Here is a 22,427-nt window from a genome sequence, read left to right on the forward strand (position 1 = left end):
CATATCACGCTGGACCTTTGAGTTACAATTTCTTTGAAATGCACTGAAAATGAACATTTCAAGCAGATAACTCTGTCAAAAAAACTAATTTTCTAACATTCTATTGAAAAATTTCTGAGCAAAGCCAGTAATGCAGAGATCAAATAATGGATTTTTTAAATAAAAAAGGCATCTTCGAGTGATATTACATTGTCAGATCAGTGGGGTTTTGACATGCATGTTTCTGATTTTTCCCATTTTGCCTGATTCTTACAAACACTTACACTTAAAGCTTGCAACAGTTAGGGCATTTTATCATCATTACTGCTATACGTTAAAATTAATTTTCACTCCAAACATTAAGCTTCTTTTTTAAATATATTTTTATCAACTCTATGTATTATGCTCTACATTCAAATTACAAACAAAAATGATAATTAAAACAGACAGAACATTTTGTACCCAGCCATAAGAGAGGAAAAGAGACAAGAACATTTAAATTATTAAATTATACATACATAAAATCTTATTCAATAAGCAGACATAACATTCTAAATATAAATATATTCTAAAATTACATTTTTTTTTACCTTTAAATATTGCAAAATGTTACAAAAAATTGCTGATTATTATTATGCATGTAAAAACTAGAAAAAAGTAACAAAAAGACATAGCAATGAATAAAATACAGAGATTCTAACAGTACTGAGTAATATCAAAATACTAGGCAATGCATTTTTGATTTTGAATAATTGATTGTCAGAATTCAATTGTGTGGAGTTTCAGATGTTAGCTTAGAACACACAATTAAAAATGTAATGTGATGGGGCAGAAGAGACAGAAAAATACATGTAGAAGTACAGATAGCTGCATAGTAAATATCACAACTAAATAGGATTTCATAATAGAATAAATTCACCAAAAAGTTGAAAAATTCAGATTGTCCTCCTGGCATCTTTTTGCCATTTTGTGGATTTCAAGTATTGTATACATTTGTTCTTATAAACAAAGGCATCACAACCAAAGTATTCTATAAAGAAGTTTTCACTATATACGTTTGACTTGCATGAACGACTTCCACATTCCCAATTTACATTGATTGAATCAGGTGAAAACTGGTTTACAGTTGTATACTAGACAAAGAAAGGATATCAGAGTCAAAGTCTACAAGAACAGTAATAGTTATGTGGAAATAAGTCTCCAGAAATTAAAATATCAGAAATGCTTCTATAATATGTATCATTTAAAAATTCCTGGCACTAAACGAATCAAGTTTCTGTTCCCTTGGGTCCCATTACAATGTCACCGGATCTCACGCCTGCTGACCCCAGCTGACCTCGATATAATTAAAGAACTTTTCCAGAATGGAAGTAAATGTGAAAGTCATCTATTAAGAAGTATTACCTAATGAAATTTCAATTGGTCCAAAAATATCAAGCACCATACAATTTTGGCACTCTCAATCAACATTCTCTTTTAACACACCCAATGCTAATGTTTTTCCCCCATTTAAACTTTGTTGTCTTCCTCAGGTTCTTTGTATTTATTTTTCTTTGATAACAGTCGTAAAAGTCCTTTACTCATATGATAAGGTTTGTCCTTTCCATTATTCATCTCTAAATCTTCCACTGAAAATAAAACAATCACATTAAGTACGTGTAGATAACCAAGAGACCACTTAATATAGTTACACTGTGGTTTTGAGACATTGCATTCAAAGGGAAATAACTCTCAGACTAGTTGGCTCACTCGTCACATCTGAGGAAGAGTAGGGGACTCATCCAATGTTGACAATTGTAGCTGGCTGCCTCAAATAGAATAGGAAAGTCTTTTTACCGGAAAAGAAGATTTTTTTGAGAAGTGTGGATAAGGAAATTCTACCAAAAAAATATATTTTGTAATTTCTCATTTTGGAGTATTGTTACAGGTATATTGTTGTCATTTCAGAAATGATAAAAAAAAAATTACAGGAATGATCAATACAAGTAGTAAAGATGTTTCCTGTTTGTTAAGTACAGGTCTTCCTAAGAATCATGCAAAGGGTAACATAATAAAAATATAAAGTAACTAATGCTTACAGAAACAGAGAAATAATGTATCCACTGCCATTGTATAAACACTGAAGAATGTTGCTGCTATAACATAAGTTCCCATAATAACAACCTGAAATAACATCTGTAGTTAACATGGTATTACAAATAACTCTATGTATTAAATGGTAATGATGCTTCGCAGAGTTTTTTTTTATATTTCTAAAGAGAACAAACATTCACAACAGTACATGAATTGTAATTATAACCTTGTTTGATAATATTTCTTGATGGTTTAAAATAGATGAAAAGTTATAACAAAATTACCAAACAGATAAAATCTAGGCAGTAGTTAAAAGGAAAATCTGTATAGCAAATGACAATATCAGGGTAAAAACCAGAAAGTTGGGAACCATTGCAATGGTCCTAACTTGGTATGGGCACTCCAAAATGACAGGTGGGTTAAACAAGATTTCATAGTGTTCTAAACCTCCCATGTGTTTAAAATCTGTCATTTACTCTCCCCACAAATACATAAATGTGCACAATATCAGTTTACATATTATATTTTTCGCCAACAAGAAGTTGTTGCTGGATGATCAGATGGATGGATGAAGTGAAAGATACATTAGCGATGTAGTCCCTAATACTAACTGTACCAGTACATGTGTACTTACAATTACTGGGACTAAGTAATAATTAAGTCTGGGTAGATAATCTGTGAAGAAATCTACTTTTCCTTGGAACCAGAAATAAGCACCAACACCTTGAATAAAAAAAATCATACTTACATTCCAAGAACAACAAAAATAAACAAAAATACAAAAGCATCCATAAAGTTAAAATTCCTAGTGAAAACTATATAAACTTCTTTTGAAGTAACCCTATACTGTTTTTCTTGGATATCATGGATTGGTCAAATGACACAAATTCCCAACAAAAAGTTAAGTTTCATGTGAAAACTTTTACTATCTAATGTAAAGTATCCATAAAATAAAAAAAAAATTGACATCCCATGAAAACTGAATTCAATCCAAATGAAAACCTTCACAGAATTTCAAAGTAATTGATTATTGCTATTCTAAAAAGGGGTTTAATTAAATGGTCCTCTGTATTAAAACATATTTTTCTTCCTCTTCTTCCTTGATGATTTGTACTGCTATTTAAAATATCAATACAAGACTTGCTCTTGTGATAAAATCCCTGTCTTAATTTTTTGGCAGATTCATTTGTTACTGCTTAAATCATAATTTGGAAATCTAAAAATTTGACATCTTAACTGTATTTGTCATTTTGTGGGTATTATACATGTACTACTTGTGCTGTATAAAATTTTGGTCCTACTAAACTTACCAACACCAGCTGTCACAACCAATTTACTTATGAACAGAACATAATCTGTCACTTTATCTAACACCACTGCCCTGTAATGTACAAATAGTTAGATATAAAAGTGTGCATAAATAATGACCCACAATATACCACAGGCATGATTAAAATATAAGGGATGGAGCATAAGTGATGCCTTAAATATGCAGCTGCTCTGAAATCTGAATGGCTCAAAATACTACAGTTGGAAATGACAGTAAAAAAAGGTGATTGGTTAAATGTTTAACCTAGACACAGTGTGTGTTATAGGAAGAATTGCACATTCCATTGGTCAACACATCAGCACTATCTATAAAACCAAAGCCTTATGGAAATTGACATGAATTTTTTGATAAATAAATAAGACTGACATCAGCTGAATTCTCAAAAACACTTCTTTATCTGGTTGATGGAAATTGTTGGTCAAATCTTTTATTACTTCCAAATTATGCATTTATGAATAAAGGTCTACTTGACTTGATTAAATCCACCTACAGGTACATGTACTAACTTACCTGACAACATTCCTAAATATTAGAAAAAAAGCATCTTTTGCTGCAGGGCAGAAACTTTTACCATAAATAGCTATCTGAAAAATAAATAAAAATAGTGTAAATATGAAAATAAATTATAACACTTGAATTTAACACAAAAACTAAATTTATCTGTACCTCATTACAGAAACAATCCTTTGAAAATGACTTGTATTTAAAATCAGTAACTAAAAAAAAACCTTGGTATTCCAGCCAAACCTGTCTCTTTTGATGGTGCCTCATTACCATTTCTATCTCTATTACCAAATAAATTAAACAAAAACACCTCCCTTATAATTTATAAATGAACTTAGAATGGCCTCACTGAGAATTGAGCTAAACATGTCCAAATGTCTACAATCAATAGTGTTTAAATGCCAGTCTCTATAAGAATCAGGCAGTGGGTGACACAATATATTAAAAAAAACAACCATCAGAATCATGGAAAAAATATAAGATTTTCCATATCATAAACTGATTTACAGTTTCATTGAAATGCACAGAAAATGAACATTTAAAGGGCAAATAACTCTGTAATGAAATATTTCTAACAAAATCCAGTGATGCAGAGATCAAATAATGCTCTTTTCAAACAGAGAAAGCATCCTTGAGTGAAATTATATTGTCAGATTGGTGGGGTTTTGACATGCAAGTTTTTTTATTTCTCCCATTATGCCTGATTCTTACAAAAAAACACTTAAATATAGTAGTTCCATTAATTAACATAGTTAGTATATAATTACTACCATATGCAAAATTGAACTTACCATAATATAAGCATTTCTGTTTAAGAACTTCAGGAATTTTTCAAGGCACCAAAGACAGCATTTCATACACCTGAAATTTATATCATTTGTTATATATGCATATTATGGTGACTTTATAAAAGAATAAAGATTGATTGATGACAGAAATAATTTAACCTAAGACTTAGTTTAAAAAAAATTGTTGTGACCTGACTTTACAAAGCCAACAGACAAGGCAGAAAATATAAGAATATATACATGAAGTAAAAAAAAAGTAACGATAAATTCATAATTTTAAAAAAGTGGAATTCCACTCAAGAGCAGAGGAAAATAAGGTCTATTTTTGGCAAAAGTCATTGCTAAACAGTACATTACTTAAGTTGTTGTTCCTTAGTATATTTTTCTACTGAGTCTAAGAGACCAGCTTAGTAATATACATTATGCTAAGTAAACATGCACCTTATTCTGATCTTATAAATGGCCTTGGAAATCGGTAACTTTAACCATTTGATAGACTGGTATACAATACAATAACAACCAGTCATTGCATGCTACATCATCCAACCATTTCTGTCAAATTAAGGAGGTAAACTTAGGGTAAGGAACACAACTCTTACAAATCATTGGAACGTTTGTATTCAGTATTTTACATCAATATAATGTAAGCATCAAGGAAACTTGGACTGATTTCGTTCTGTTTCAAATAAAAACTTGATAGGCTTTGGTGAAATTGAATATGATACAAACATATCACTGATTGCAGGAGTTATGTGACTTATGTCCCTTACCATAGGTCTACCTATTTAAGTAGACCAGTTAATATGAAGTAGATAAGTAAATAACTTGGAAAAGGAAAACAATGTACTAGTCATCATGCACAAGCAATATGCAAAATATCTAAGTTCCCTCTAATAAATCTGAGAAATCTATTACAGAAAAGTGTAAAGGATGGACAGACAGACGACTGACAATGTGATTGCAATACAGCAATAAGAAATGGATACAATTTGTCTTCTTTTGAAAAGTGGATAATTGGCCTTAGCTCAGCCTAAAAACTTACTTTATCATAAACTTTGCTACAGGGTTTTCTGATTTCTTCAGTTTATGGTCTATGTATTCAAATAAAACTCTAATCATCTTAACAATGGCGATGATCAGCGAACCAAATGCCAATGATCCAATATGATATCTGTGAAGAGAAAAAAGGATATTGTTAGATCACTTGAAAGTAAGAATTATAACAGGAAAAAATATGTCAACCTAGTAAGACATGAACTCACACTTGTCATTTTGCTCTGAATGACCCCCGATTTGTCTCCAATTGACCTTATGACATCATTGATCTTTCAATAGCAGATAGTTTAACACCAAACTGTGGGAAAATATATTAATTTCTTTATTGACTTTCACTAATAACTCACTGGCTTGGATCCATCAAATCTTAGCCTTACGTTTCACATGTATCATTAAGATGTCATGATACTGAGAAAGTAGGGATTAAATTCACATGTTTTTTTTTAAATATTTTTGGTCCTATATTGTATCAGATCCTTAGTTTTCATTTTTTTATTTTCTCACTTCTCTACCATTTAGCTCCCTTTGGAACCATATTATTTGACTGATCTATAAAAAGAGGATAATATTGGCAAATCTGAAATGTCTCTGGGTTTTTCTTTTGCCCAATAGTACCTTATGTATTAACCATATTACCTGACTGATCTATAGAAAGAAGACGATACTGGCATAGTTGGAATGTCTCTGGGTTTTTCCTTAGCCCAATAGTAAGATGCAAATGAACCAGCAAGTGTCATTTGTCCCAACGCAATTATGAAATTCATCAGCCAGAAAAACATGAACAAAATGAACACTTCTAATGGAATGATGTACCTGAAAGTATAAATTATATACCAAATGGGAGGATGAAACAGACACTTAATATATATTGTCAGTTCAGAAATGAAAACAAAAATGTATAATGTTTTTAAGTCGTGATTTTAACTGAGAATGTGGAATAGAAGTATACAGTATTGAAAAATCATAGGTTTTAATGCTATTATATTCTGATAATAGTCAGAGCTGTACATTAATCAATTTAAATTCAAGGGAAAAAACTCTGTTTCTTTTCTGATAAAAGATCCAGTTTGCAATTTATTGGCAATTAATTCAAGTTGCTTATGTCACAATAATAAAAAAAATGTAACAAAGTTCCAATTTACCAAATTTGAAGGCATATTCTAATAATGTCTTCCAATGAAAATAAAAATATAACTGAGATTTTTGATTTCTTACACTTTAAATTGTGATAACAAAAAATAAAGAACACTTTTGTAATTTTTGCTTTATTTTTAATGATAATATACACTTTTAAGAACAAGGGTCACTCTAAAATAAGTTATAAGAGATGGTGCTAAAGTCAATATGTCATACATTTATGATAAAAATCTAATAAAAAGGAACATTGAACTTAATGCATGAAACAAATTTTTTTTTCCAATTCCATGTATAAATATTTTTTTGCGAAGTTCAAGAAACTAAATAAATAATAAATTTATCAAAAACTCATGGATTCCCATTTCCCATAAAATCAACCAAGGTTTTGTCATAGATAGATTACTTACTGATCTCCGCCATATTTAACAAATCCACAGAACTCTCCTGTCAATGAATCCTAAATGGCAAGAAAAAATAACATCAAGATACAAATACATGTATGTATATAATCATATCCTTCATGTAATCAAACATTCATGTGAATAATTAACACTTCCAAATTAGTACCATGTAAAAGTTGTCTTTGCATTAAAATAATATGGCAAATTTAACATTTCTAAGCTCGCAGTACTAGTTTACCTTTACTTCACATATATGCCAGAAATTTTTAATTTGGTTGTAATTAATATCTGACATATTCCCTATTTTAGTGATCATTTGACAAGTTTGTGCAAAATATACATCTAAAAAGCCAACATTTTTCAGACTTGCAGGCAAAGAATTTCAAAACTTATTGCTTTTCTTTTTTCATAATATTACAAATGATGCAGGGAGCCAATTTAAAAGATATTTAAAGCTAGCAAAAAGATCTTTTTACATGGTTTATTGCAAGCAAAAGTGCAAAATTTTTATGTATTAATACATGTGTTACTGGTATGGAAACAAAAATTGAATGGACAATGAAGCACCATAAACAATTCCAATTGGCATAATTTGCCCATGGGTTATAATTACTTACTGATTCATTACAAGGTACAGAGGAGAGTAATTCACTCCCAAGCTGGCTACTGGTATCATTTCTATAGTATTCTTTTCCTCCCATTGAGGCTACAAATCTATGTCATGTTAAGGAATATTGTGAAAACTTTTATCTAGTAAAAATTAACCTTGGAAAAGAAAATCTTCAAACACCTAAAATTTTCAAAATTTTACTATGACTTTGACGATGTCAACAAACCTCCCAGAATTATTCTTTGTAGTAATAAAGACTAGTTGGTACAACTTTCAACACATATCTAGTTACTAGGTGAGTGATTTAAATAGCTCTCTAGATGCAATTATGCTGTACATTATACAAAATGTCCTATTTTTCTAGCACTTAATACATGTGATTTTTATAAACATTGGTATAATACAGGAAAGCTCTAATTTATGAATTTAACCTCTACCAACCAATGTGTTCCATTAGCTATTACTTTTCACTGAATAAATTGTTTCAACATGGTAAGGACACATTGGAATAATATAGGGCAGAATTCTACATACATTACTATGCTTAAAATTGTATTGGAAGTGGTGTCAGTCTGTTTCAAATTGCTATAAAAATATATATCATGAACAATAATAATAGGATAACTAAATGGAAAGAGTGAATAACCGAAATATAATCACTAATGCAAAATGCCTAGATTTAACAAGTGTGCTGAACTACTTTTGCACAAGAGTGAAATCTTAATGCGTTCCTGGCACGAGTGTTTATAATTTGTTTTTTACCCCAATAATCAATTGATTATCCTATTTATTATACAGATTTGCCCCTTATTTATTTGTTGCTATTTTCAACATGAAATTCAAATTTTGTAAAGGAAGGATTGATATACATTTTGTGATGTTTTGGCAGAAGAAAGTCTGAGAGTGAAATTACCGAGTTTATTTTACAGTGTAAACTACATGTATTGAAAATTTTTACAAATGGAACATTTGGTAATCACTTCTATCTATATTATAATACATAAGGATACACTGCTGCTACAGCCATGTAAGCTATGACAATGATTTGTAACAGGAATGGTATGATTGGCCAGAACAAGGTGAAAATCATGTTTCCTATAGCCCTGTAATATAAATTTAGATTCAGGGTTAATAATCAATTGAGAAAAGCCATAACTAGATGTCATGCTTGTTTTTCTAAAGCATGAAACACATCAAAAGGAAAAACAAACAAGAAATTGTGTTGTCATACAACTGTTGCCAGACTCAACATTTTTCTGACAGTCATGGCATTTTTTAAACAAAAATATAACATTAATGTGAGGAAGGTGAAAACTTACAACAATCCTGAAGAAACATATGAATTCAAACACCTAAGTTCTTTCATAATTTTTGTCAGCCCTGTTACTTTCTTCCAAAGTGGTAAAATTTGTTATGATATACAGTTTTTATTGTCTCTATGCATTCTCTTATTGTCATGGTCAGAAATATGAATGGGCTGAAAAGTCCGTCTTCGGTTAGGAAATGTGGGTTGTCATGGTCTGAAATATGAATGGGCTGAAAGTCTGTCTTGGGTTAGGAAATGTGGGTTGTCATGGTCTGAAATGTCTTTGGGTCTAATTGACTGATACTGATAAGCTGATTATGTCATTTTCGTAAACATTCGGGTGCCATGTTTTGACCATTCCTTAACAAGCAAGCTTATGTTTCCTAGATTGGTGTGGTTCTCAATTGCATTTACCAAGTAAACAAGAATGAAGCTGCCATTATTATGCCAATTTTAAGCTCCTGAATTTACATACACAAACCAAATATTGATGGTTTTTCTGGCCATAAGTATACTGAACACCCTTTGGAAGTGTATCAGGAAATTCCTGGATTAGTTTTAGAATGAGGTGACCAATCTTCATACAAATAAATATAACAGAATTGGAGAATGGACATACAGACCCATTTATGAAACATTTCATATCAATTAGTTGGTGTGGTATAATGCAGGACATAGCTACTCACAGGGTAGTGAATGCTGTACTTAATGTACTAAAACCTACTTGCTCCCCTCCTCAATCAGTTTGATAGCTATACAGATCCTCTGACACAGAAATATCAGCAAAAGCAGAAATATTATCAGGAATGTGGCGATCGTACAACCTATTAATAAACAGTATTTCAAATTAACTTACATATTGGGAACTAAATATACACAAATTCACAAAAGGAAATATCTATTTTTTAAGTCATACAAATAAATTTTAAAATGTGAGATGCAATTCTAATGAGGAAAGAAAAACTTCATGAAATGACATACACTGATGTCTATGGAACCTCAAATCTACAGAAACTATGTATAGTTTATTTATTGTGAGTTACAGAATTATTAAAACTCAATTTTGACAAAAAAATTAAAGAGGAGTGTATCAATTTATAAAATGGTGCAATTATTTTGGTTTCTGTAGAAAAGTGGATGTGAATCATGACAAACCATGCCCCCACAATACAAAGAACATTTCCAAATTTTAGTTCACAAGAGAATATACACATTATAAGTACCGGTACATGCACATACAAATTTTTAGAAAAATCCAGATAGAAGATTTCTTAACTCACTATAGGAACTAATTATGAACTTACCAAATGCTAACCATGTCTCTTTCAGTGTAAGGTAGTAACTAAAATTCAGGGCAAATGCTTGAGAAATACCAAACTCTCCCGTAGAATTAGATGACTTCAGATCATAGTACTGAGAATAACTGTAATAACAACCTAAAATGATATACACAAGAAAAATTGTAACATATATTTCCCATATGTTTTGAAAACACCTGAAAACATATGTTTATCATATGTTTTTCGTGTTTAGGACTACCATGAAAAAGATATTTTTCTGACAAACAAATTAATTCATGGAAAACCTATAAATAAAAATCATACAGTATTTATGTTTTCAATAGGATTACATATATGAAAAGAATATGGTCTTCATTAAATTTTTGAAAACATGATTTCATTTAATTTTAAAAGCAAAAAAACATATTTTTACCATACTGGTCCTGAACATATATTTCCATATGTTTTCAAATATATGAAAATTATCAGTGTAATTATATCATGAAAACAGTTCAAAAATTGACAAGAACCTGTATACTCAAAGAAGTAAATTTGTTAGACACAGATACCCTTATCACAAAAAAAATATCAAAACTAATTCTGTAAATAGGAAGTTGATGTATGGGAGAGATGGAAGACACACAGTCCAACCCACCATGCTAAAGCACCACACAATATTATTCATCATTCTTATGAAATGCTCCAAAGCACAGTGAATATTCATGTAATACTGAAATTTTGACAGATAAGTGGGTGGTGACCAAAGTCACTCACATTATACTTAACCATCTAAAATTCAAATTTCGAATCAATTTCACAATGGCAGAGTATGTTGTGACAATACACATAAATTTTTGGGACAGATTAAGAAACTGTGTGCTACTGTTAGGATAAAAGAAGAACTAATTGTCCTGAAGACTATTAGTAGGGTTAAAAAAAAGAATCATTATTATTTTTGTTTGCGATGTATAATTTGTGTCCAATGCATTTATATTCTTAACAGCAAGAAACAAATCAGCTACATGTAGGTTTAGCAACCATAGAATGTTTGGACTTGCACACATTTTCAACATACATGTATGCAGAAACAAAAACATGACGCAAAATTCAATAATGCTGGTTCTACATTTTTGGAATTACAGTTTACAGTAAGTAAATACCATCCTAAACATTAAGTGGCAAAAATTGCTCAGATCAAAATGCAGTTAAAGTAGGAAAACATTTGCCAATTTTCCCCATAACAGGAATTGCAAATCTTCAGTATGTATATGTATATAAACACTTTGCAAAATGTTAAAAAAATATTGCTTCAATATTTTTTTAGTTACAGATTACACAAAGTAGTACCCTTTAGCATGATGGATGGACATGGACAAAGTTGAGAACTACTAGTCCTGATTTTGCTGTTTGTGACACAGGTAAAAACTGAGTTTTGGATCTCCATCAACATTATGGCACTTTCCGATGAATCATAATAAGAACATCTTAATGAGGTAGACCTAGGCTAAGAGGCATAACTCTTACAAATCAATGGAACATTTGTGTAAAGCCTTTTACATCAATCTCAAGTAAGCATAAAGTAACTTGGATTGATTTCAATCTGTTTCAAATGAAAGCTTGATAGGCTTTTGAGAAATTCAAAAATTATTTCACTTACCCTAGGTCTACTTCCTTAATCAAGACATTGTTTTGTCTACCTAAACGAAATACTCACCAAAGCCCATACATCCTAGCACACCAAAGATACTGAACCATACCATGACACCAGCTATCCACCTCATAATTACAATCCAAATAAAACAGGCTACCATGGCTATCACCAAAAATCTGTAATAGATGAGAGACATATTAAAAATGCCTTAACCCTCCTGCATTAAATGAAGCTGTAGACATAAGTATCAAATTAAGTAGCACTCCATATCAGAAAACATGATTGCTACACATAGCCATATGTTTTCTAGTGATGGGATTTGTAGTTCTATAAGTCCCATAACTCCTACCAAATTTGTTAAATATGAGAAAAGGTGCACCCTCAATATGTTGCAGATGGACAGACATCCCATTCACCCTACTCTGTGGCTTTGCAGCAAAGTACACCAGTAATGATACATCAAAATAGAATGCCATTTGGTTCACAACAACTAAAGTCATTGCTTGGAAATGAAAAAAATTAATGATGAAGAAAACATCATACGGTCGTATAAAGTCATACCAGGTGCTACAGCAATGTATTCGATCCTACGCTCAATATAAGTACTTACATTATTATAAGGTACCATGAAGTGATTATATCCTTGAAGACCATTTCTGCCTCCTGAGATGCTGAGAAAAATAATGCAAGAAACCTGAAATCATAAATACAATCATATAAACTCATAGCCATAGACATGCATGAAAAGCATGCTTTACTTGTAACACATCTGAACCAATTTCTTAAAAAATGAATAATACCGGAGATTTTTAATTTCTGCTTTACTCATTTTTTTTGTATTGTAAATTATTAGAAGTTTGAAGTGTTAAAGTTAATATTACTTAGGACATTTAATGCAAAAAAATAACTGACAAAAAGGAATAGCATACTGACTATAGCTGAACAAGACATTACCTTTTGATGGCATGTAATTGAATATATGAGTAAAGTGTAAAGAGGTAGCATGAGGTCTTTCCTACATTTATCCCATGTTTTGTACTTGATAACATGATAAGAATATATATAACCTGACTACTCATTCTGTATCGTTTTTCAGGATGTTGCCTGTGACTACTTCTCACCATATGTACTCATAACATTGCCTGTGTCTACTTCTCACCATGTGTACTCATAACATTGCCTGTGTCTACTTCTCACCATGTGTACTCATAACATTGCCTATGACTACTTCTCACCATGTGTACTCATAACATTGCCTGTGACTACTTACTCCCTACCTGTTCTCAGAACATTACATGTGACTACTTACTACCTGTAGTCAAAACATTGCTTGTGACTACTTACTCCCTAATTGTACTCAGTACATTACATGTTACTACTTACTACTTGTACTCAAAACATTATATTTGACTACCTACTCACTTCTCATCATCAGAACTACTTTTTCACCATTGTACTCAGAACATTGCAAGTGATTACTTACTCACTACCTGCACTTAGAATACTGCCAGAGATTGGTGTCTTATCTGAGTTTGACAAGTTAAATGATTGATTATCTTTATTTATATAGGTTAACTGCTTTAATGAACCTTCCACAACTGTCTTAAAAATTGATGGTATGCAACGGCCAACAACTGCAAACAAGAAATAAATCATTGATAATAAACAGCTGAAGCATATGATACAACTCTCCATCCTTAATTTGTTGTGTAATGTCTCATAAATGAAATTTGGAAACAAGGAAAATTAATCGGAGTTTTATTCAATGATTTCAAGTATTTCAAAGTCATTGAAAACAAAGTATTATTTGAATTAGGAATTATTTTGGATTTAAGAAAAAAATTTAACAAATTATTTATAAAACTTACCCCTAATAAGAGGATTAGTCATGACTAAGGGGGGTTTGTAAGTTTTTCATGCCTTTTGTTATCCAACTAACCTTAACCCTTAGCCATGCCAGCATGACTAACCTCTTGGAAAGGGTTAGTTATACAATTTACTTTTTTGGTCATTTTGTAAATTCCAAAATAATTCCAAATTCAAATAATTGTTTGAAGCATTTTTGGTTACTGTATCCTACAACATGTGAAGGAAAGTACTGATGGACAACAATATACCATAATACATAAAAAACAAGACCAGAAACATGCCTATTTAAGGAGGTAGACCTAGGGTAAGGGACACAACTCTTAGAAATCATTGGAACGTTTGTATTTAGCATTTTACATCAATCTTATGTAAGCATCTAATTAACTTAGATTCATTTTATTCTGTTTCAAACAAAAGCTTGAGAGGCTTTCGTGAAATTGAATATAATACAAACGTATCACTGATGTCATGAGTTATGTCCCTTACCCTAGGTCTACCTCCTTAACCAGCATCACAGTCAACACATAAATATCTTCAATATACATGTCATGCATATAACAAAAGCAAATTAAAAAACTATAGTGTGGGTTTCAAATTACCGTAAGTATATACTTAACTGACACCATATATTTTTGGAAAAAAAAAACGCTAATTTAAGAAGTTTCATATGAAGATATTGTCAAATTTTTCGCATGTAAAAGGTGCATATCTTCAATATAAATCACAATTAAGCAAAGTCTGAATAATATTAGTTTAAAACTTTTTTTGTAACTGATAACACAAAGTAGGTACCTTAAGCGTGACAGATAGATGAATAGGAAGAGCTGAGTAGCTAGAAGACCTATGTGGTTGATAATGCAGGAAAAAATTGGCTTTTAAAACATTTCACATACATCTTAGTAACATATCAATGCATGATTAAAATTTACCAGTTTTCAGTCAATTAAAACATTCTACACCACCTTGATCTTTAAAGTATATATGCATTGTTTCAATAGTGTTTTGAATCTATTTCAGCAATGAAAACTTTATTTCACATGTATCACTCGCCGATTCTAACATGGGACAGTAATTAGATAACTACTGAAAGTGTATTCATCTTCACTTTTTTTGCAGAGGACTGAAAAGCATGAAAATTAGTACCCACAAAATTGACATTAAATATGTTCACTTAGTAAAATCCACAAAAACCACAAAAATGAATATATTTACAATAATGTTTGGTACATGTACTAGCAAAGAAACTTTGAAACAAATAAAAAAGCAACACTGACCATCTGTTGTTTCAACATAGTAGGCTGCACAATCACCATCTGACACATACTTTTGTATATCACTCTACAAAATATAGTTATGTTCAAGTTATAAGATTAGCTCCATTTGCTGAGAAAAGGTTTCATCTGCCTCCATTGAGAACACAGGATTATAATATGTCCATTGATCTCAGATAACCCACGATACAAGAATATGATATGAGAGTCTAAAATTTTTAAGCCACTACAGAATAAGAAACTGGTGTCAATTTCTCTTAAATCTAGAACTATAAATTGAATACCCCTGCTTCAAATGCAACTGAATGTATAACCAATACATTCAATTTTTTCCCTATGAAGTCCCCTAACAGTAGCAATAGTTCTTCATGCACATCAACATATGATGCCCAACATTCCAATAAAAATCCATCAAATTCTCTTGAATGGTTACAGAGGAGTTGCGCTATGATGACCCTTAAGGTGAATTATCTCTCTTTGCAGTCCCTTGACAGTAACTATATTCCTTCGTGTACATCTACATATGATGCCCAATCTTCCTTTAAAGTTTCAACAAAATGCCTTGAGTAGTTTAGGAGTTGTGAATACAAGAAATGTGAACAGACAGATGGGGTGATTCCAATATACCCCCAAACTTTGTTTGCTGGGGGGAGAATAATGATCTTTTTACTTTATTTGAAGTTGTGTATTTCTTACACTGGCACTATAAAATTTATGCTCTGTTTCTCTGTTTATTTTTTTTTTCAATATGCATTCACATGAGATAATGATGTTTCCAATCTTAAGCACATTCATGCATGCGGTTACCAGTGCATAATGAGTGTATTGAGGGCCAAGCATATTTGAATGATTATATCATACAAATGTTTAAGGAAGTCTAGCCACTATCAGTAAGGAAATATCAATGTTTTGTCAGGAGTTCCAAGAGCAAGAGGGGTTAAATAAGAAATAAATCAAGGAAACTCTACTTTATTGTTGTTTTACCATGGGCTGGCCATTTATGTCACACTGTTTTACCCCAAGCAATTGTGAGCGCTTAAATAACAATATAAATGTCAAGCCAATGGTAAAACAATGATAAAATGGAGATTCTGTGACTTATTTCGATTCTAATAGGACTAGTTTCTTCATATTTTTTAATAGACCGAGCCTATGTGTTGCATGAAATGTTGGTCATGTGTTTATCACTTTTTTACCATAGCTTTTAAAAGCACGTCATGTTAGAATTAAGGATCACTGACATTCCATTGAACTCTAAATTTTGTATATGACTTTCACTCTTACTTCTGATGTTGAATTGGTAATAGTAATACCATCTTGACACACCATCTTATCGATATCTTCCTGCTCTAAAGTACCAAGTTTTCTCTTAAATAATGTTTCTAAGTAGAAATAGTATTCACTAGTGCAACTCTTCCTACACACCTACAAAAACATATATAGAAATATTATATAGATTACAGTGTTTTATCAAATGTTCCCAGTGTAATAAATTTCGATAATTCGTACTGTGAAATAAATCCAGTAATTTCACTCTCAGACTTTCTCCCGTCAAAATGTCACAACTTTGATATCAATATGCCAATTGCTGAATTCAAAATTCACATTGAAAATATTGATTAATTCTGAATAAAGAAAATCTATATAATAAACAGGATAATCAATAGGTTATCGTGAATAACTAAAATACAATCACTTGTGCCAAGAACGCTTTCGGATTCAACTCCTGCTCTGAACAAGTTTCGCAAACTCGTTAAATTTAGGCGTTCTTCGGCACTCATGATAATATTTGGTTATTCACCTTTTCCAATTAATTATCCTATTAATATTTATGAGTTAATTTTCTAGGTCAGCCTGTTAAAAGAGTTAAAGCCAGTTACCTACAATTAAGTTCCAGTATATATTTAGCCTATTTTTGGTACAAGCTTACAATACATTTTAATGTAATGATACAATCCATTCAGCAGTCCATTTCTTCTTTCAAACAGGAGTACATATTTATCATTAATTTTTCGATAGAATGGGTCTCCAGATTTCAGGTGCAGATACAGATATCTTGGAAAATGGGTTAAATGGTGAGGAATTAACAATTTTTAAAACAAATTAAGGAGGCTCTACTCCACAAAACAATTGTCTTTTCTGCCATTGAACTATCTGTTAACAATGTTGTCAACCCATGTCTAGGCTTCAAGGAATAAATAAAGTTAGAAATAGCAGATCTTGTAAACACATGGAGTAAACATGTCAGGATACAAAAACCTAGTTCATATGTATCCACCTTCTACCTATAACTTTAAAATGACACAGTGCTTGGTATAAAATCTATTGCAGTTAAACATTATTCACAGTGCTGATAGTGCTTGCTTCTTCCTAAAATTGATTTAAGAAAAAAAGTGTTATAAGCAATAGCTCTGTAAAGTACAGCATTATAAGGACAAGGAAGAAGTCTGTGTACATCTAGAGACTCTAGAACCCAAATATGATCATCAGTAGGTAACAGAAATCTACTAGTTTAAGTTCAAAAGCAAAGGGAGACTTTTATCTTATTAAGGTACAGTTAATATTTTGCATCTCTTTTTTTGCAACTATTTTTGAGACATCAGTCAGTTTAAACAAGTAACTATACCTCCATGTTGAAAGAAATAGCATTGGTGTCTATATTTTTCACCTGATCAGCATGATCAACAAAATTCCAGTGATAAAGCTATAGAAACAAGGGGCATCAGTATAGCTCAATCAAGTCAACAAATGTGGCATAGCTTACATAACTCTATAGAAACAAGGGGCATCAGTATAGCTCAATCAAGTAAACAGGTGTGGCATAGCCTACATAACTCTATAGAAACAAAGGGCATCAGTATGGCTCAATCAAGTAAACAGATGTGGCATAGCCTACAGAACTCTATAGAAACAAGGGGCATCAGTATAGCTCAATCAAGTAAACAGATGTGGCATAGCCTATATAACTCTGTAGAAACAAAGGGCATCAGTATAGCTCAATCAAGTAAACAGATGTGACATAGCCTACAGAACTCTATAGAAACAAGGGGCATCAGTATAGCTCAATCAAGTAAACAGTTGTGACATAGCCAACATATCTCTATAGAAACAAAGGCCATCAGTATAGCTCAATCAAGTAAACAGATGTGGCATAGCCTACATAACTCTATAGAAACAAAGGGCATCAGTATAGCTCAATCAAGTAAACAGATGTGACATAGCCTACATAACTCTACAGAAACAAAGGGCATCAGTATAGTTCAATCAAGTAAACTGATGTGGCATAGCCTACATAACTCTATAAAAACAAAGGGCATCAGTATAGCTCAATCAAGTAAACAGTTGTGGCATAGCCTACATAACTCTATGGAAACAAAGGGCATCAGTATAGCTCAATCAAGTAAACTGATGTGGCATAGCCTACATAACTCTATAGAAACAAAGGACATCAGTATAGCTCAATCAAGTAAACAGATGTGGCATAGCCTACATAACTCTATAACTTAGAAACTAAAAATAGGAAAACAAAGAAACAATTTGATTTGAAAGCCTCCTTCAATTAAAACAAACATCATACTTTAATGTCTTAAAATCGAATAAAATTTTTAATGTACCTGGGGTGTAGGACATCCCAAAGCCACTGCACTTGGTCCCATCTGTGCACATTTTAGAAAATCAAAATAAACCAAATATGGTCTGTCTTTTACTCTGAAAGAAAAAGAACAAAATCATACCAATAAATACACAATTAAAAGAACATAAATCTACTCTTCCTTAAAGCAACATCAAGATAAAAATGTTATGATAGCACTATAAACAATGCATATAAAAATGTACATGTACATCTGCAAAGGCAGACATTTCATTTTAAGTATCTTCCTTAAAACACAAATAAACTTTCTTTCTCTTAGCATTGATATTTCAGTACAAAATCTCTGACTGCATTCTATCTTGCATGTCACTTTTTTCATATCATCATTAAGTTGCTCTGGAAAAGACTATATCAGGCCATTGCCATAGTCACTTTAATTTTTCTGTATAATGAACAACAATGAATGCATGATTTATTATTCCTGTACTTTGTGTTTAACAGGACAAAAAGCAAGCAAATATGCATTAATTTTGTGGTACATAAAAGATGCAAATTGATGAAGATGCTGCATGTTACATTGTGCTAAGAATACCCCTACTTAAACAGTTCTTTAAAACCCAGCAAAGTGAGACATGATACAAATCATCATGCAAAAGCAATGTACCAAATATCTAAGCATTCCCTCCAATAGAACCTGATTGAGAAATCTGTTACAGAAAAGTTCAACAGACAGACAGACAGACAGACAGACAGATAGACTGACTGATGGAAGAATAAAGTGATTGCAATAAAGCTCCATGCACTGTAATAAATATATAGGGGAATAAGATATCTTACGCTTGATCATAACCACAGATAAGTCCATTAGAATCAGTTGGATGAATCAGTCTGTTTGGATTTCCCCATACAAAACCTAGAAAAAAATAAATATGGGAATCAAAATCATACACTGAATACATGTATTATTGATATTATCAGTTCTAGTATAAACATGTAATACATATTACACTGTGGTAAATAAAATTAAATCCCCCTCCTTGAACTTATGCATGAATAGATTGCATACCAGCATTTTACAACTTATTTAAATTGCCATTGCAAAGAATAGAATGATGATCAAACAAAAATAAGTTGAAGTTGGTATATGTACTGTATAGAAAAATTACAATATTTCTAAACCATGTAACACGGTTTACAAAAATTACCTCTAATGTTCTAAACGTGGTATACTTTGGCAATAATAGTTATATTATAAACATACAAGGTAATGCACATTTTGTTGACTGATTGATCACTGATGGATTGATAACCGATGACTGATCTGATTGCAGTTTTGTTATGTAAAATGACAGATGATCAGTTCATGTAAATTTAAGAATTTCCATCAGAACCAATCTAATATACTACCACATTAAATTCATCTTAAAATTAATAAATCCACATACTGTATTCTGTTAAAAATAAAACAAAAGTAAAATAGGAATAATTAAAAGATGTTCAAATCTATTGTATTGTGTATAAATATAAAATAAATAAAACGAAAAAATTTGTAAAATATGTTGACTGCACTGTCGTTACATGATGCAATCACCCTTTTAATGGATTGGTTTAACAGATCAATGACTGATCAGAAACTGATTGGTGACCAATGACCGATCACAACTTAAGTTGTGTGGATAGGTTCAGGTACTGTGTTCTTGTATAGAAATCTAACATCAATCAGCTCAAATGTACTGAACAACCCCTCTTTCAAGTCATCAGTAATATTACACACATGTACTTGTAAGTAGGGATTAACAACCTAATATAATGTCACAAACCTGATGCTTTGTCATTTGATTTAATATGACAACTAAGTATATATGATAGTAAATCAATATGTTTTCTTTATAAATTATCTAGCCAATTATCAAAGTCAGGCAGAGGTACTGATATATTTCATGCAAATCAGTTAATTATTTCAAATTTTTTTCATTTGTTCATGTGTTTCAAGTTAATTAAAAGCAAATTATTATCTTTCAAATGATAAAAAAAGTTCAATGAGTTATCTCCCCTTTCCAAATTATTGTCTGAGATTTTATTTTATTGAACATCTGTTCGATTATCAAAGGAATATATAAAAGGAAGTTAATTATGATCTATTCTTCAACAGGAATGGATCCAGAGATATAAAAGGGATTTTGATGACATTGTGCATGAAATTTTCAAATTAAAAATTTCATCAAAAGTGGGCCTCTGCCTCCATTCCTTAAACCCCTGTGGATCCAACAATCTTTTAAAGAAAACAAATATCCAGTATGTTTATTTTTTTTTATTAAAGACACCTATAACTGGCCTTCATGCCTTACACTTAGTAAAAATATTATACATGTCAATTGATAAATAGCCATAATAGACATATGATCATCTTTATCCCAACAGTATACAACACAAATTTATTAATTAGCTCATTTTAAAGGGAAAATCAATAAAACTTGATACATGTATACACTGTATTTCTCTGGGTAAATTTAACAAGGAAAGTCAAATGTACATTGAACCACAACAATAGCACATTAATGTATCTATATGAAAAAGGAAAGACAAAAAAACAACTCAGGATACAAGTATAACTGGAGGAAATCAACACTTCACAGAGGGGAAACTTCTATCTTTTCCTCTCCATATTGTAATTCAGTTTTAGTTTTTTAAATGACCCATTGAAAATGTCACCATTAAAAACTTGGGCCAAACTAGGAATGAAGTGTGAGTTCTCTGACATAATCACCTAATTTACTACTTTAAATTCTATACAATGTACCCTATCTTAAATGTACATGTATATACAATGTATATATACAACATGTGCTAATATTCACATTCTACATGAATTTACAAGGAAGTATCACACATTTGCATTAAATAAAAGCCTTATTTACCACATGGTAAAATTTACATTTAAAGTAGTATACAGTTTATAATGACTTCCCACAGGCACTGTTGCCAAATCCTTTTTAAAAAAATTGGCAACAAAGTTCATTTTATAGAATCTGTGAAAAAATTAGTACCCACGTAAATTAAAAAGTTTATAGCATCCTCTGAGGATTATTATAGAGTGATACAAAAAATGTTTAAAAAAATCACTTGAAATTACTGAAGTGGGCCTCCCCTCAGTCAGCAGCTCCCATTTTCTTCATGGATTGCATAAGTCACTAAGTCAGCCATACTGAATAAAACTAACTTAACCTTACCCAGTATGGAAACAGCAATCAAACCCAGGATAAAGACAAGAAATAGTAGACAGCATATTATATCTGTACAGGATCTACAAAAAATATAAAAATAAAATTCCCTGTACAAATCAAAAATCATTTTCATGGATGTAACAAAAGGATAAAATAATACATGGACATGATACTGCTTGGCATATATACAATGTACCAGTATATCAGAAAATTGCAGTTTAGCCCTCTTTTTCAGCCTTTGTAAGCATCTAGCAATAATTACATTGTAGCCTGTTCTTTGCACCTCTACATACAAATGTACATGTACATGTATGCAGATGCCTAGTCCCCATAATAAGTTTCATTAAAAACAATTG

At 31.3% G+C, this 22,427-nt stretch overlaps 1 protein-coding gene across 1 annotated transcript in view; it reads right to left on the minus strand.

The window, feature by feature from the left end:
• LOC148611594 (choline transporter-like protein 2) overlaps positions 1–22,427 on the minus strand; it is a 27,153-nt gene continuing 4,726 nt past the window's right edge. The window contains exons 3-23 of the mRNA XM_088592300.1: positions 22,078–22,151; positions 19,685–19,760; positions 18,870–18,963; positions 16,540–16,680; positions 15,259–15,322; positions 13,599–13,749; positions 12,726–12,809; positions 12,179–12,291; positions 10,489–10,620; positions 9,909–10,008; positions 8,889–8,981; positions 7,886–7,982; positions 7,275–7,324; positions 6,367–6,543; positions 5,717–5,845; positions 4,678–4,747; positions 3,893–3,966; positions 3,363–3,433; positions 2,687–2,775; positions 2,058–2,142; positions 1–1,607 (exon numbers count right to left, since the gene is read on the minus strand). Of these exons, the coding sequence (XP_088448426.1) occupies positions 1,489–1,607; positions 2,058–2,142; positions 2,687–2,775; positions 3,363–3,433; positions 3,893–3,966; positions 4,678–4,747; positions 5,717–5,845; positions 6,367–6,543; positions 7,275–7,324; positions 7,886–7,982; positions 8,889–8,981; positions 9,909–10,008; positions 10,489–10,620; positions 12,179–12,291; positions 12,726–12,809; positions 13,599–13,749; positions 15,259–15,322; positions 16,540–16,680; positions 18,870–18,963; positions 19,685–19,760; positions 22,078–22,151 (2,083 nt within the window). The 3' untranslated portion in view covers positions 1–1,488. The remainder of the gene's footprint in view (positions 1,608–2,057; positions 2,143–2,686; positions 2,776–3,362; positions 3,434–3,892; positions 3,967–4,677; positions 4,748–5,716; positions 5,846–6,366; positions 6,544–7,274; positions 7,325–7,885; positions 7,983–8,888; positions 8,982–9,908; positions 10,009–10,488; positions 10,621–12,178; positions 12,292–12,725; positions 12,810–13,598; positions 13,750–15,258; positions 15,323–16,539; positions 16,681–18,869; positions 18,964–19,684; positions 19,761–22,077; positions 22,152–22,427) is intronic.

The sequence above is a fragment of the Perna viridis genome, chromosome 7 (assembly GCF_037379345.1).
Source record: "Perna viridis isolate PV_CMFRI_1.1 ecotype Kerala chromosome 7, ASM3737934v1, whole genome shotgun sequence".
In the NCBI taxonomy this organism is placed as follows: Eukaryota; Metazoa; Mollusca; class Bivalvia; order Mytilida; family Mytilidae; genus Perna; species Perna viridis.